The 18,050-nt window shown below is 34.6% G+C and overlaps 1 protein-coding gene across 1 annotated transcript in view; it reads right to left on the minus strand.

Moving 5' to 3' along the window:
• Nucleotides 1-18,050, minus strand: part of SYCP2L (synaptonemal complex protein 2 like) — a 36,626-nt gene that overhangs the window by 9,487 nt on the left and 9,089 nt on the right. The window contains exons 6-13 of the mRNA XM_074202103.1: nt 17,861-17,946; nt 14,681-14,715; nt 13,998-14,140; nt 11,765-11,817; nt 11,269-11,314; nt 7,130-7,222; nt 6,979-7,039; nt 4,827-4,975 (exon numbers count right to left, since the gene is read on the minus strand). Of these exons, the coding sequence (XP_074058204.1) occupies nt 4,827-4,975; nt 6,979-7,039; nt 7,130-7,222; nt 11,269-11,314; nt 11,765-11,817; nt 13,998-14,140; nt 14,681-14,715; nt 17,861-17,946 (666 nt within the window). The remainder of the gene's footprint in view (nt 1-4,826; nt 4,976-6,978; nt 7,040-7,129; nt 7,223-11,268; nt 11,315-11,764; nt 11,818-13,997; nt 14,141-14,680; nt 14,716-17,860; nt 17,947-18,050) is intronic.

An 18,050-nucleotide genomic window follows, 5' to 3' on the forward strand; every position in this document is an offset into this window, starting at 1 on the left:
TTTTCTTGATCCCAATTGGGCTTTTCTTGGTAAAAATACTGAAGTGATTTCCTTCAGCTCATTTTACAAATGAGGAAACTGAGGCAAACAGGGTTAGGTGTTTTTCAGGGTCACAGAGCTAGCTTCTGACTCCTTGTCTAGATGACTAGTACCTCTGGTGTGAGAGCTGTTGATCCCTTTTCTGGGCTGCTTCCCACTTTTGATGTTCACCTGGGTCACCTAATTCTCACCTGTGGCTCCAGATAGTATAGCAGGCACAGTAGCCACACCCCAGCAAGCCATTTTGGTAATCAGGCTAAACCAGGTTGACAGTAACTGAGAGAATCTTAAACTCATGGGTGAGTAGTGTGTGTGTGTGGGGGGGTCTTCCATCGGTAGAATAGGTGGAGGAGAACAATTTGTTCTAAGGGCCATGAAGCCAGCTGAAGCAGGCGCTGTGGAGCTCTTAGAGCTTGGTTAGATATGGAAGAAGCCAAGGTCATCCACTGCATCTAGAGCCATCACCAGTTGTCTTAACTTTTGCTGCTGGATCATGATGACTTTGGAGGAAATAGTGAGGCAGTTCTACCTCACTTAAATCCGATTTATGTACAAATCAAAAGATATCATCTATATTAATTTACTATTCCTATATCAGAGTCCTATGGCAACAGGTAAGGGATGAAGCAATAGGCACTACTACAACCCTGCACACAGGCAGCCCAGCTCATACTCATTTCCCCACTGAAAGCAGCAGTGAGATTTGACAGCCCTCTCAGTGACAGCCATTTTTAAGGAGGAAGGATCCTAAAATTTTCTACTTCCCTAACCCTGGTCTGATTACCTTGGCAGGTGGAAATCCACCTGCCATGGAGTTATCAAAAAAATCTTAAAAAAATTCTTCAAAGATGATTCCACTCACTATTGGTACATGGAACATGGGCACACTCATAGATAACACAAGATCCAATAAACCTGAAAGGCAACAGCTCTTGTTGCTAGAGAACTCAGCAGGTATCATATCCAAATAGCAGCCCAGAGTGAAATAAGGCTGGCAAATGAAGCCTTAGCTTACTGAAGTCAGAGCTGGATACATGTTTTTCTAGAGTAGCTGCAGGGAAGGGGAGTGCTGTGAAACTGGAGTAGGTTTTACAATTAAAACTAATCTAGTCACCAAGCTTTAATGCCTACCAAAAGGAGTGAACAATAGGCTCATGACAATGAAATTGTCTTTTCTAAGAAAATGCCATGCCACCATCATCATGCTCTCACCATGGCAAATCCTGATGAAGTCAAAGGAAACTTTTATGAGACTGGGAGACCCTTATCATCAATGAATCAAAAGAGTATAAGCTTATAATTCTGGGTGACTTTAATGCTAGAGATTTTAATGCCAAACACAGTAGGGACAAATGGAGTTGGAAGCAGCACCAGTCACCTACTACTGAAGACTTGAACATCTCATGACCTTTTCATCACAGCACTGTCTTCTATTTACCTAAATTCAATAAAACTTTCTGGATGTACCCTCTAACAAACTTTGACATCTAATAGACTGTGATTTTAAGAAGAGACAGACAGGATATGAGAGTGACAAAGGCAGTGTGTGGTACAGAATACCAGACTGATCATAAACTCATGCTCTCCAATCTAAATAATCACAATTCAACCAAAGTGGTAGCCCCAAGGAAAAATGACTACTAGAAGAATTAAAGTTAAGAGATTAGAGTTTCTGAGCAGAACAGTTTGTTGCTAACTTGGAGGGAAAACTGAGCTAACACACTGTTGTCAACAGTAGAACAGAAAAAGAGTGGGCAACTTTCAGAGATCTGGTGTACAGCACTGCATTTGCTCATCTGGGTCAGAACACTCAAAAACATCAAGACTGGTTTGATGAAAATGAGGGGAAATTTAGAAGTTGCTAAATGAAAAAAAAAACGAGAACTCCACAGGGTTTCCCAGCAGGGTAGTTCATTCATTTCTAAGAAGGCAGGATTTAATTCCATCAAAAGTAAAGTACAAATAAAGCTTAGAGAGATGCAAGACCTTGGTTCAGTAAGAAGGCAGAAGAAATTCAGTTTTATGCAGACAGAAATAAATCAAAGTTCTTTTATAATGCTCTGAAGCCTATTTATTGGCCAAAGACCCAAGGTGCATCTCAACTACTCAGTACTGATGGATATACATTAATGATAGGGACATGATCCTAGAGAGATGTTCTTAACAGACCATCACTGATCAATGCAAAGTTATTGATTCTTTACCTCAAATTGAAGTCAATCAGTCCTTAGCTGAAATTTCAACTGAAGAAGAGCTTGAATGTCATTAGACTCCTCTCAAGTGGCACCTGGTGCTGATTCTACTCCAGTTAAGATCTACAAGGTAGGGGGGTTCATTATTCAATCTAAAAACTGACTGAAATTTTTCAGGTTATATGATATGAAGAGGTTATCTCCCATGAATTCAAGGATGTTTACATCGTCCATCTCTATAAAGGTAAAGGGAATAAATTGTCCTGAGACAATCAAAGGGTTATTTCTCTTTAACCATTGCTGGCAAGATTCTTGCCAGAATCCTTCTCAACAGGTTGATCCTTTACCTGGAAATTAGTCACCTTCCTGAGAGCCAAGGTGGCTTCAAAAAAAGGTAGAAAAACAGTCAATATGGTGTCTACTGCCTGACAATGCCAGGAACACAACAGAGATCTGTATACAAAATTTGAAGATCTGACCAAGGCCTTTGATAGTGTCAGTCTTGAGGGTTTAGGGAAGATCTCAAAATTTGGTTGCCTGGAGAAATTCATCTGTATTCTACCATCAATTCCACGGCAACATGCATGCCCAGGTTCTGGATAGTGGATGATGCTCTTGAGATTTCCCAGTCACCAATGGAGTGAAACAAGGCTGTATCCTTGACCCCATTCTTTTTAGCATGTTTTCAGCCATGTTGTCAAACACCTTCATTGAGGATGAACATGACCTCAAGGTCAGCTACCTCACTGATGGCAAATTATTTACCTTGAAAAGGTAACACAAGCAAAGACCAAAATAGAGTGAGTGTTCTGTTTTTAGATGACAATACACTCAATGCAGCCGCTGAAGCTGAGTTGCAACAAAGTTTGGATCTATTCTCTGCTGCTTGTGCTCATTTTGGTCTAACAATACAGAGAAAACCCAGATGCTCCATCAGCCAGCACCACACCATCCATATTTGGAACCATAAATTATAGCAAATGGAGAAGCTTTGAGCACTGTGGACAAGTTCATTTATCTTGGCAGTGTCCTTTCCAAGGATGTTGCCAGAGCTAGCTCCAAAAAACAAACAAACAAAAAAACCAAAAGGGTAAGAGAGAAAAGGTTTTAGACTGACTCCCAAACTGAAAGTCTACAGAGCTGTTGTGCTGAGCTCATTGCTGTACACTTGTGAAACCTGGACAGTCTAGCAATGCCATGTCATTCATACATACATACATATATATATATATGAATATGAAATGGAGTATTTAATGTGTCTGAGGTGATACAGAGACTTCCTGAAGGTCTCTCTTAGAACTTTAGAACTGATTGTATAGCATGGGAGATACTAGCATAGGACCTCCTGGCATGGCATCAGTGAGGGGACTGTTGTCTATGAGCAAGGCAGAATTGAAGCAGCTCAAGAGAAATGTGACATCCCTAAGTTTAGAGTACCCAACCCAGGTGTTTCTAATAGATTATTTGTGCCCAACCTGTGGTAGAGTATTCCAAGCTCGTATTAGTCTGATCAGCCACACTGTAATTTGTCTCAAACATAGTGATGTCATTTTGTTCTTCTTCAATAACAAAAGACAAGAGCCAACTAACTGTCCTGAGTGCTTAGCACACAGTTTCTGACACATAGTAGGTGCTTTATAGATGCTTACTGACTGAATGACTGATGTGCAAAGCACCATGTTAGATACTGCAAACACAAAGACAAAAAATGAACCATTATCCTGTCATCAAGGAGCTTAAACTAAATTGGAAGATAGCATGTATAAATATAAAATAATCTCAGGAAAGAGAAGGCACTAATTAAAAAGATCAGAAAAGATTTCACATGCCTTGTGACATCTGAGGGAGGCTTGAACAGAAGTCAGCCTATCAAAACACAAGTACTTTGTAAGCCTCACAGTAATACCTCAAAGTCAGTTTGTTAAGAATTTGCTGTGCTAAACAAATTTGCTTTATGAATTATTTTTTACATATATGGCACGATACTAATCACTAGGGACATCAAAACAAAGATAACTCATCCTCAGGGAGCTTATTAACCCAAATGAAAATTATGTACATGGTTCAGAAAAGGGATTAAACTAAGAAACCTAGAGAAGAATGTAGGTAGAAACAAGCAGCAGCAATGACCAAATGGTCAGCAGACCAGTTCCCTAATACTCCATGTCAAAAAAGAAAAATGTAATTTGTAGTTGGGGGTTGGAAGTTGTGAGTGACTCACATATCCTATGATATTGTGTTTTTCAAAGGTCAGATATATTATCCACAAGTAAGCAAAATTTCCACCATTTCCAACAATTTCAAATTTTCCAACCATTTCTATCAATGAAGATTGAAGCTTTAAAGTCAAAAAAGAATTTTGCAGAATCACAAATACTGACATATGTTTTTTAAACAACTAAAAATAGGGACAGCTAGGTGGTGCAGTGGATAGCACCAGCCCTGGAGTCAGGATACCCAAGTTCAAATCCAACCTCAGACACTTAATAATGACCTAGCTGTGTGGCCTTAGGCAAGCCACTTCACCCCATTTGCCTTGAAAAAACCTTAAAAACAAAAACTAAAAAAAAAAGACCTAAAAATAAATGAACTTACCATATATTTTTCTGGTCCAAAAACTTTCATGCAGGTTTTTAATATGCTGGATTGCAAATCAAAATGTATTTCTACTTTCATAACATCTTTGTTGTAGAAAAAATTAGGTTTTTTCAGGTAAACAACAAGCACCTTCTTTTTTTCAGATTCTACCAAAAGAAAAATAAATGAAGGATGCACATTATACAGCAGACATACTGAAAGATTAGTTCTACTGATCATTATTTCAAATTACTGAATTAGAAAATATTTTTCACCATTGCTATCTTAACCTGGATCTTCTAGGGTAAGAGCTGTTTGCTTTGTTTCAATTGTGTCTGACTTTTTGAATTTTTTTTTTAGCAAAGATACTGATATGATGTCCCATTTTCTTCTCCAGCATATTTTACAGATGAAGAAACTGAGGCAAATGGTTAAATGACTTACCCAAGGTCACATAGCTATGAGTCTGAGGCCAAATTTGAACTCAAGAAGAGGAGTCTTTCTGACTTCAGGTCCAGTACACTAACCACTGTCACCCTAAGTTGCCAAATAAAACTGGGGAGAGGGCTTTTTTTTTAAAGTATTTCATCAGAATGCAACCTATATCCAGTAGCATCCAATTTATCTTTTTGTTTTTGTTTTTTTTTTAGGTTTTTACAAGGCAAATGGGGTTAAAGTGGCTTGCCCAAGGCCACACAGCTAGGTCATTATTAAGTGTCTGAGGCCGGATTTGAACTCAAGTACTCCTGACTCCAGGGCTGGTACTCTATCCACTGCGCCACCTAGCCACCCCAAGAGGGGCTTTTTTTTAAGAGGCCCAGCAACTGTTCCTTCTCCCCACTCTGAAAGGAATTTTAATGTTAGAGAGGACCAAGGTTCAAATTCTGTTCATGTCACCTTGGACAAATCCTGTAATCTCCCTGGGATTTGATTTACTCACTGTAAAATGAGGGGGTCAGACTAGCAGGTCCCTTAAGGTCCCTTTCTAGGTTTAAAAAAAATCTATGATTATCCTACAAGTGTGCTGAGTGGGAGACATTAAATTCTACTTGTGTATGCAATGTAATCCTTCTCGTTGTGTTGGTTTTATTTCTACCTTTAAATTTTTTTTCTACTATCTGAATTCTTCCTGTCTACCTCTCCCATCTAAAAGGAAAAAAAAAAAACTCTTCCAAACAAGAATATCAAGAAAAACAAATCCTCATACTGGACATATCCATAAAATTATATCTTTGTCAAATGGTGAGCAGTAATCATGAACACTTATTTTTAATCAGAGTACATTTCCAAGTTGACAAAAGATAAATAAAATTGTGTGTGTTTGTATAAACTTTTACCCAAACTATTTAGAAGCATTTTGATATAATCAAAATTTGAAGCTAAGACTGGACTTGTGTTAACAAAGGTACAGGAAATTCCCAATGAGAAAACTCACTCGGGCAATATAGATAAGCAACTTCTCTTCAACTACCATCTTAGTTGCTTCTAGAACTAAGAGGTTAAATGACTTACCCAGGATCCCACAGTTAGACTGAATATGAACTTGTCTTTCCTGACTCCAAGCCCAACATTCCAACTATTGGCACACCTAGCTACCTCTTGATAAGAAAACAAGGGATAGGTGGTTTTCACAGACACAAGACTAGAGAGTACTGAAACATGGACTTGGATGGGGCTGCTAATTGATACAATGCATAGAGTTACCATCATGAGTTCAAATCCAGTTGCAATTACTACCTTTGTGATCAATTGTAAGCAAATCATTTAACCTTGTTTGTCTCAGATTCCTCATTTATAAAATGTGTTAAAGAAGAAAATGACTCCAGCATCTTTGCAAAGAAAACTCCATGAAGAGTCAAATATGACTGTTTAACAACAATAGAGAAAAGAACTCAGGCTTCTTAAACTCCTAAAGTCTAGAGCTGCACAGTTGCTGCCTCTCTTGGATCCTAAACTAGAAGCTTAGGGATTTTAAAGTTAGATACATTACAACAGATGCATTAAAAAAAAATCCAGCTAAAAATCGCAAGATAATTTATCTGATTTATCATAACAACAAAGATAGAAAGGTCTAAAGGGTGTGCTTATACTCTTTGAGCAATAATGGTCAGTCTTTAGGATTAATGGGCAAGATACCTCCTTCAAGGCATGCTTATGATTAAGATATTACCTTTTAGACTGAAACCACCAACTGCTTCCTTTAGAAGTCTTACCGAATCCCACAGATCACCCTTAAAAACATAAACAAGTGCATATACTTTTACCCAAACTATCTAGAAGCATTTTGATCTAATCAGATGAGGTAAAAAAATATTCTATACCTCAGTATTATCTATATAGAAAGTTATGCTGTGACTTCCTATATTGAAATCAATCCAAAACTTCTCCAGATTATCATCATGGGGCTTCCTCACCTGAAAATAAAGACGATTTCTATCATACATGTGCATTCTCAAAAATCAAACTTGAAGAAAAAAAAATCTTTCCAAAAGTACCTATTTCATAAAGAGAACTAAGGTATATATCAGTAATAAGAACTATTTCTTTCACAGTGACCATTTTGCTTGTTTCCTTCAAGATCTTAAGTGTTTCATTTTTATCTATACAGAATGATCTATATTCATTGGTGAACAAATTATGATATGTGCATATAATGGAATACTATTGAGAAATAATAAAAGGAATAGTTTTAGAGAAAAGAGGGAAGATCTGTATTAACTGATGCAGAGTGAAGCGAGTAAAACCAAGAGAATAATTTATAAAACAATATAAACAGCTTATATTCATTTGTATATATGTGATACACATACATGTGTATGTATGTAACGTATGTTTTTTAAAAGTTTCCCCCCCATGGGGGAAAGACAAATGGTAGAGAAAATAAATGCTTTTAAAAAAAAAAAAAAGAAAGGGGGTGGCTAGGTGGCACAGTGGATAAAGCACCGGCCCTGGAGTCAGGAGTACCTGGGTTCAAATCCGGTCTCAGACACTTAATAATTACTTAGCTGTGTGGCCTTGGGCAAGCCACTTAACCCCATTTGCCTAGCAAAAAACCTAAAAAAAAAAAGAAATAAAAGAGAGAGCCAGGTGACAAAATGGGAGAGCACGAAGAGGACTTGGATTCAAATGTGACCTTGAACACTTACTAGCTGTATGACCCTAGGCAAGTCACTTAACCCCAATTGCCCCTAAAAATGAAAATGAAAAAAGAATGGTAGACATTTCAACACTGGCTACATGATAATTATCTACAAGGCTATATTGTTTCTCAGTAAAAATATGAGAAAAACTGTCACCAATTCATGTTTACAGGATTAAAAAACCCCAAATCACTACAACAAACTTCTCAAAAACAATTTGTGGATGAATTAGGGATATTTTAATATGAGATTATAATGATCCTTTCCCACTCATATCTCACAAATCTTTTATTTAAGTATTTGTATTAGTTATTTTATATTACATGTGTGAATGTCTTATCCTCTTACTAGACTGTAGGCTCCAAGGAAGAACTAGGACTTATTGAAAACTTTACTCTTCCAACTGTTTACTACTGAATTCTGCATTTTTTTTCTGTCTCACTTCTGACTTCAAGGTATAACATAATAATAAAGCTAGCATTTATATAATACCTAAATATGTGCCAGATACATTTTATACATAAATAATAAGGGGATTTATTTTGTTGGACTAGGCACATTTATTATGAATTTTTCTCCTTTTTTCATGGTACAATGAAAGCACAGTGACTGAGGAAATATAAACAAATACTTAAAAAATATGGGGTAACTCTTGGAATAGGGAATAACTTGGTTGAAATATAAGTGTGCAAGAATGAGCCTACATTAAAAAAGCAATAAAAAAGAGGGGAAAAAAGAAAAGCTAAAATATATTAAGATTTAGACATCCTGCAGTTCTTTCTAACCAGTCATTCCATATATGGAGTTCCTTTACAGGCCTAGATAGAACCTGGGTTTTTCTTTGGTTACAGTTCTTGGTTCTATAGTTTTTATTCTATACTTAGGAGGAAATTTTTCTCATCTTTCCTAGGCCATTTTCTACATGAGTGACTCTGAAGAGATTATTCTAACTTATTTCCTGAGACCTTGTCCTATGCCTAGTTTTGTGAAACAAATGTGGTACATGAATGTAATGAAATATTACTGTGCTACAAGAAGTCATGAATATGATTTATACAAAGAAACATGGCAAAACTTACAACTGATGCAAAGTGAAGCAGAGTCAAGAAAGTTACATACACAAACGAATATAGCTACATAAATAGAAAAAATCAACAAATAAAAGTGAATGCTCAGAATTAAAAAGAACAAGCATGATCCTTCAAAAAGAGATATGAAAAGACAGCTCTGACCCATTCCTTTGCAGGGTTATTGTAAGAAAAGGGGGGGTAGCATTAAGATGAATGAATTTATCAAAGTGTTATTCTCCCAGGAATATTTAAATTTTTCCACAATCCCTCCATACAATGAGGTAAAAGGCACTATTTTCTATTGTGGTCAGCTAGGTGGCACAGTGGATAGAGCACCTGTCCTGGAGTCAGGAGGACCTGAGTTTAAATCTGACCTCAGACACTTAATAATTGCCTGTGTGATCTTGGGCAAGTCACTTAACCCCATTGCCTTAAATAAAATTTTTAAAAAGTACTTATTAAGTTCTTATTTTGTTCCAGTTTTTGTGCTAAGGGCTGAGAATATTAAAAAGGTAAATGCAGTCCTTCACGTCTAATGGGGTTGGGGGGGGATATATGAAAGGTAAACAGACTAGATTAGAAAAGATTTACAAATATTTATAAACTCATTCCATCAACAAGGACAGTAAATCAATTCACATTTGAATTTTAACATTATAATCTCAGATGTTTATACCATTAAATACAAGATACACATGTGTACACACACACACACACACTCTCTCTAAGGAATATGATCTGGAAGAAAAAAATCAAGGAATGGAGAGAAGGGAAGGGAAGGACTCTTACAAATGAAGATTAAACTGAAATCTCATAAGCAGAACCATAAAAGCATCTTTTCCATTGATCTTATATTGTAAGAATCCTGATCAAAATTAGTACAAAACCAGAAGAAAAGTATGGCTTTCAATAAAAACAACTTCAGGCTGTTCTATATAAACAAATAATTGAAATCATGTAGTGGGAGAAGCTTAATGAGTATCAATCAGTTGCCTTGCTCAGGAGCAAAACAACTGATATTAATTAAGTTTCTCCATGAAATTTCTATAATCAATGATTATTTCTTCCACTTCATGATGTCAATTCTAGTTTTTTAATAATTTTGATTGTTGTTCTAGCAAGTTTATGGTCTTATGATATGTAATTGATTTAAGTCAGGACTAACAAATGAATAACAAATTATTTCCTATTTTTTAAATATAATCAATTTCTTTTCTTGTGATATTATTTGGTGCTTGCTTAGTCCATAACTTTCTGATTCTTTTCTAAAAGAAAATATTCATTATGATAGATGAAAGCCTTCTGTATAGTATACTGGTCTTTGGTTTCTCTCTGTCACTCTCCTATTACTTCAGGATTTTCCACCCACCTCACCTACTTCCTCCTCTCTCCACTGAAATTGCCAGATTTCAAAGTATACATTGATCACTTTCCAAATTCTATCAAATTATTCACCTATGTATCTTTTATATTTTCTATGCTCTGTAAGAGAGGCATAGACAAACTGCATTTTTCTTTACTGTGGTCTTTTTGCAAATTTTTATCAGCTCTAAGTATTGCAATCAGAGATGAGCAAATGCCCCCAAAATAATGATTCTTGTTGTCTTTGGAATTTCCACAACTCCTTCATTTGCCTTTCCAAGAATCACCAGAAGGCATCCTTCCATTTGGCTTCAATTTTCTTCTCTCTTCCAGTTTTGTGTATAGAGACAGTGTCAAGATTAAAATGATTTTGTGCCTCCAGTGGTATGGAACTAGGCAAAAATCTTCCATTTAAAATATCAACTGTCGAGTTAATGTTTAAAGATAAACGAAGAACTCTGTAATGAGCATTCTTTGTTTCCTTTTCTATCATCCTCCTACCATCAACTACACTAATGGAAGGCAGCAACATAGGGCTGAATGTGACTTTGTGTTTTTCTTTGCTTATTAAATTTCCATGGTCAAATAATTCACCACCAAGTGGCCAAATAATTTGTGATACAGATTTCCGTATCTTAAACTGCTTTGACAAAGTCCACATGAGATATAAGTGGGTTGCTAAGATTCCAAATATTTCAAGCATGTTATAATCCTCACAGGTACAGTTTAGAAATTGAGGGTCACATCCACATGCTATAATGTGGCAAGGGAATATGATCCTGTAACAATTCTCCTATACCATGATAAAACAGGTTTCACATTTATAATTAAATTGATTCCATGCAGTAAACATGTATGGGAGAGGAAAAAAGAGAAATATAATATTACCTCATCTCCATCAAGAAAGGCAGCAATACATGGAAATGTATAAACACTGCAAAACAGAACACTATTAGAAAAATATATTATTTGAGCCAAAACAAAAATTTAGAAGTTTTATAAACAAATCTCCTATAAGTCAGGTATATTGTTAAATGCATGGGTAGGAGATTCCAACCAAAGAATCTCAAAGTTGATTGCTAATAAAGTTGCTCAGAATTGCTGATAGGGAAAGGAAAATTGAGGGGTGAAAGGAGTTGGAGCCCTGTAAAATTCATTTCTCTCATTTGACAATAGGAAAAAGGAGGACCACAGAAGTTAAGTGACTTGACCAAACATCACACAAATACAAATTCATAAGAGGTAGGATTCAAACTAGGTTCTCAAATTCCAAAAAGTCAATACTCTTTTACATTTATTCAAAGAACAAATAGAATATATCAAAGATACTTCTATATTCTACAGCTAGCAATAAACCCAAAGGTATTAAAATTAATAATCTTACCTTCTTTGATCACCAAGCTTATCATTTAAGCAATTAAGAAATCTTCTGCTGTCCTTCAAGATAAACCAAGTGGTAGAATTGTTATTTGTTTAAATTAAAAATTGAGATTATAAACCAAGTTCTATTAACCTGAATTTTACTTGTAGAATGCTGATGAAGAGAAATTTTTCACAGTTCTTAAAGGGGTTTTCAATGGAAGAAAAATAAGACTGTTTTTAATGAAAGTAAAATAAATCTGCTATGTGACACAAAATTTCTTCTCTCCCTCCCCATTTACTTTTGAGGACTTGTGAGCATGAATCATCTACTCAAATGAATAATTTTAGATGTATTTGCTCAGTTCTTTTCTGGATCCCTTCACTCTACTATCAGATGGTAAATACTCTGAAAACACTTTCACCTTTGCAAAAGGTGGTTAGTTAGGTAGTTAAATCTTCCATTCTCTGAACCCCAAAGCACATTCTCAAGTTGAACAATAGATTTTTGATTATTGCTACTTTTCATTATCAAGTACCATATCCACCTCTAGTGGGATCCCTCATTTTTATGTCAGTTCTCTGGGTACTAAACAGACATATTTTAATATATATTAACTGCCATTTTTCCCCTCACATCAACTGCCATCTTGACTGATTTCAGGAGCAAGTTACTTTCTTCCTTCCCTCAACCCTAATTTTCCCATTGTGATTAACCTACAGGGATATCTTTAAGGTCAGATAGTCCAAAACCTGTTTCTATGATATACATTAACAGAAATTTGAAAAAAAAATCATCCTTAAAGGTAGATCAAAGTATAGGAGGAAACTTACTGAACATCTGAGATAAACTATATTGAAATATTCAGATTTAATTAGAAATATAAAATACTACCACTTTGGGCACAATTTCTTTTCAAGATGACATCACAGGTTTTCTTATGAGTAAAAAAATGGCAGTCTCCCAAAGGAGACAATCCTTTACATTTAGCCTCTACAGCTTTGGCTCCTTAATTTCCTATAAAGATTTATTTCAAAAAATGCAAGGTAACTGGGCAACAAAATTCTAGAAGTAAATTTTGCTCTATTCCAGAAGTACCTGAGGACAGGAAAGTCTACTACCATGTTCAAAAAGCTCTAGTAGGCACAAGTTGTATGAAAACATATTGAAAACATTTTTCCCCCCTCCAGAGTCTAGAACTACATGGAATTTGTAGCAGCTAAGTGGTACTGTGGATTGAATTCATCTTTCTTGGTTCAAATCTGACCTCAGACTCTTACTAACTTGTGGGACCCTGGGCAAGTTACTTAACCCTGTTTGCCTTAGTTTCCTCATTTGTAAACATAGATGAAGAAGAAAATGGCAAACTATCATCTTTGCTAAGAAAGGACTTGTGATCAAGAATCCCAAATGGGGTCACAAAAAAGTCAGATGACTAAAATGATCGAACAGCAACAAAATAGGGGATCTATTTATGAAGTCCTTGTTCCTTGAACCATAGAATGTAATTTCTACATCAAATCAATCTCCTTTGTGTCTCCAGGCACAATGTGAGATTTCCCACCTTTCTTTACCTCAGTCAAATTTCCTCCAATTCTAAAATGCTGTCCCCTCTTATTCTCCTAAACCTATCTAGCCTTCAAGGTACATTTCAAGTCACAGACTCTTCTACCAAATATTCCAATTCTAATTTCCCTTCACTTTGATATCCTAGAGCACACTTATAGAATTAACTAGAAGGGTCAGCAGGAATCATCCAGTATAGTATAGTCATTCAGTTAGCTACTGCCCACAGGGCCTTTTTTTTTTTTTTTTTAACATATTATGTCTCTAGTCATAATTTAAAATTTTTTAAAATCTATGACCATGACCCAAGACAATTCAAAAGGACTCATGATTAAAAAACTGCTATCAACCTCCAGAGTAAAAACTGATAACATCTGAATACTAACCAAAGAATTCTCTTTTTTTAATCAAGTTTTCTTCCACAAAACACTAATGTGGAAATATATTTTACATGATTGTGTATCTACAATCTATATCAGAATGCTTACCGTCTCAGGGAGAGGGAAGGGAGAGAAGGATAGAATTTGGAACTTTAACTTTTTTAAAAAAAATTAAATTATTCTTACATGTAATTGGGGGGGGTTAAATTTTAAAGAAAGCTCTGTTACCAAATATCTTGTATTTTTTTTGTATGACCAACAGTATCTAGGTGCTACATTCAAAATTTAATTTTCTACATAGGACTGTTTACCGTCTCAAATTCTCTGTCCCTAATCTCTTTGAAAGCTACAGCAATGATGTCATCTTCAAACAATCTATGGGCAAGGTCAGCTTGGGATTTTTTGCTCATCATCCTGCACAAGGCTTCGGAAAGACCAACTTGAAAATCATAATCTAAGGAGAAAATAGATAAGAAATGACTATATTCTAAGCATAAAATAAAAGGTAGTTCCCCAAAGAAGCACTTAAGTCCCTTCAAAAAATTCTCTTTTCAGAAATAAGCATTGCTTATTTATATTAAGAGGAGTAAAATTTACTGATTTTCTGATGTTAAACATTTAGGTACTATATTGCAACCTATCCAACTATAATGCAGATTCAAGGCCCACAGAATAAAGGAATATTAGAAGAATCCTTAAAATGCAAAAGGATGCTTAAAACTATTTATGAAAGGAATATATTTATAAATAAGAATTTTAAATTAAGCTTATTAAATTCTATTCCTTAAGGAATAGATCCTTAAGGAATAGAATTACAATAATTATCTAAGACAACTCTCTATAATAACCAAAATAATAGTTAATTTATTTTGTATCATCAAAATAAAATCTCTAGTTTAATTTAACCTAAAGTTAACTCATAAAATTATAACAAATAGCATCATAAAAATACACCAATGTATTTTCAATTAATAAAGCTTCTAAAATTTCTTACCACCTATGTCCAGAATTGCCCTAGCAAGGCCTTTCCTGGAAAAAAAAATTAGATAAAAGGAGTTTACTTAAAGAGTAAACAGTTAATTCTTATTTACAAGCATTAGATCAAATTAGATAAATTTTATCTACAAACAAAAAACATGAAGGATGTTTACAGGTTTAGTATAAAAATTGTAAGTTATTTTTAAAGAAAAAAAAGATTCCCTGAACATATATTAAATAGTTAAATGAAAGGCTTAAATAATGAATTACCTTTTTTATTCCTGATAAACAGCCAATTGAGGTATTTATAAATGAAGGCAAGATTTCAGTTACTATACCTATATCTCTGTACCTCAGTTTTCTCATCTGAGAAATGAGACACCAGAAATCTTTAAAGTCCTGAGTCTATGATTCATACTTCTCAGAAGTAATGTTCATTTATAACTCACCTAATAGAAATTCTATTTCTCTAGAATCTCTAATGGTTGGTCCATAATATACATATGTTCTACTTTTGACAATTATCATGTTTTTTTAATTTGGTAATTCATGAGAACTCGATAATTAAATGAAGTTGTACTTACAACATCATCCTAAATTACCACGAACCATATTTTTTATGATTCAACCAAATCTAAAGAAATTAAATACTGATGAAGTCATTTTTAAAAAAGCAAAATAATTTGAACCTCCATTTTATAAGAATTATTATATTTAAAAAGTCTTATGAGAATCTCAAAGTATGAATCTCTCTCCCTCCCCAAAAAAACTATACGCATTAGTTCTCAGTAATTAGTCAACTAATTTATGTCTATTTAATTAAATTCTAAAGAAAAAAATCCAAAACAGTAATGTAAGTAATGCTACTTAAAAATAAGGTAAGTTTTGTCATTTCTACGATCCTACCTTTGGTCTAAAGTCCAGAAATATCCTGAATTGCTCAAAAACATACTTCTAAAATTAAGCATAGGCAGCCTATACCATAACTATAAGATTATGTTAAAAAACCTTAAAAAGAACTGAGGGAAATGATCCCAAACATCTAAATATACTATTAAAATTAGTGAAATCACATATAAGCAGAAACAAAAAAAGCAATCTTTTCCAATTCGATCTTACATTGTAAGAAAGCCTGAACTGTAAAATGGGAATAACAGTAATCCTTAAACTAACTGCCTCAGTGTTCTTATAAGAATGTACTTTGTAAATATATATAAATCATAGTGTTATATTAACCTCCTTGTATGTTACTGATAATCAGCAAGCTCCATTCCCTATTTTAATCAGTTAGTGACACCTGGAACCTATCCTGAACTTTTCACTCATTCATTTGTCTTGTGTAATTGGTTGCTAAATTCTTGTTGACTTTTCTCCATATCCCTTGCATCTATTTCTTTCCTACATGTATTACAAACCCTCCCTATCCAAAGCTTTATCACCTGTTTACTTACTATTAAAATATAGTTTCTTAATTGGTCTCCCTACCTCCATCTCCCCTTTTCTAAGTCTCTACACTTTGTCCCACTTCTATTCATCAAGTCTCAGTGGCTTTGCACTAAATTTAAATTAAAGACAGACTCCTTTTAATAGGAAATTAAGGAGAACCATTAATAATAACCTATCCCCTGTGTATATCTTTGCATCTTCAATATCTGTCACTCTACTTCCTATTCTCTTCAAACCAGGAAAACTCTTACAGTTTCTTACCCAGAACACTCCATTTCTCCATTTCTCTTTTCATACCTATAATGCATTTCTTCCTTATCTCCATGTCTAAGAATCTTTCTCTCTTCAGACACAATTTCAACGGCCCATCTATCTATTCAATACCTCTCCTTATAAAAACTACCCATATTTATTTTGCACTTGTTCTGTATATACGTGTGTGTGTGTGTGTATGTATCTCTAGTACAGTCTGGCACAGTTAAGTGTTTGATAAATATTTGTTGATTGATTGATCTACTTACACTATATGGACAGCCCATATTTAGTAACCCAAGAGACCATCACTCCCCTAAGCACCTAATTATCAAAAAGTAAGTGCCTCAGGATCAAATTTATAAGGCTCTAAGTCATTCCCCAGATGATAAAGTCAAAAGATATGAACAGGTAATTTTCAGATGAAGAAATCAAAGCAATCTGTAGTCATATGAAAAAACTCAATCACTATTGATTAGAGAAATGAAAATTGAAGGAGCTCTGAGGTACCACCTTATACCTATCAAATTGGCTAATATGACAGAAAAGGAAAATTATCAATGTTGGAGAACATATGGGAAAATTGAACATTAATTCAATTGTTGTGGTAGTTATGAACTGATTTAACCTTTCTAGAAAGCAATTTGGAACTATTCCCAAAAGTTATAAGACTTTGGATACCTTTTGGTTCAGCAATACCACCACTAGGTCTGTATCCCAAAAATCATAAAAAAAGGAAAGGACTCTTTTGGTGGCAAAGATCTGGAAATTGTGAGGATACCCATCAATTGGGCAGTGACTGAACAAATTGTGGTATACGAATGTAGTAAGTCTGCCTACTGTTCATTTCTTACTTGATTTGATGCTGAAAGAAATGAGCAGAACCAGAAGAAAATTGTACAAATTTACAGCAATAGTGTGTGATTATCAACTATAATACCAGCAATACAATAAAGATTCAAGACAATTCCAAAGGACTTGTTATATAAATTGCTATCACATCCAGAGAAAGAACTATAGTCTGCATGCAGATCAATGCATACTATTTTCACTTCCCCCCCCCTTGTTGTTTTTTCCCTTTTGTTCTAATTCTTCTTTCACATGACAAATGTTTAAATATGTTTAACATGATTATACAAGTATGACATATCAGATTACTTGCTGTCTTGGGAAGGGGAAGAGAGAAAAATTTAGAACTTAAATCTTACAAAAACAAATGTTGAAATATATATATATATACATATATACATATATATAATATGGAAAAAATAAAACATGATTAAGTACAAAAAAAAGAATCTCAGGGTCTGAAGTATATTGAGATACATCCTATTGAGAAAGTGTATATACAATTGAGAGTATACCCAGTTGAGAAAATGTATTAAGCAAGTCTTGAAGCTTTATGATGTTAGCTCTTGTGGTTATACTATATTATATATTTTTGTTGTATTATATACATCCTTTGTAACATCTCATAATTGGCTATGAAGCTACTTACATAAGAAAGCACCTGTTTTCTGATATCGGTTTCTCTCTCTCTCCCCGAGGTACTTTTTCCAAGATGGAGTTCATAGTCCTTAGACCCTTTTAAGAGAAAACACACACACACAGTAGTAAAGTATGACATGAAAAGTCAAACATGATATCTCCTCCAGATTTCCTAAGTATTTCTATGATCCAGAGCTGGA

The sequence above is a fragment of the Macrotis lagotis genome, chromosome X (assembly GCF_037893015.1).
Source record: "Macrotis lagotis isolate mMagLag1 chromosome X, bilby.v1.9.chrom.fasta, whole genome shotgun sequence".
Lineage (NCBI taxonomy): Eukaryota > Metazoa > Chordata > Mammalia > Peramelemorphia > Peramelidae > Macrotis > Macrotis lagotis.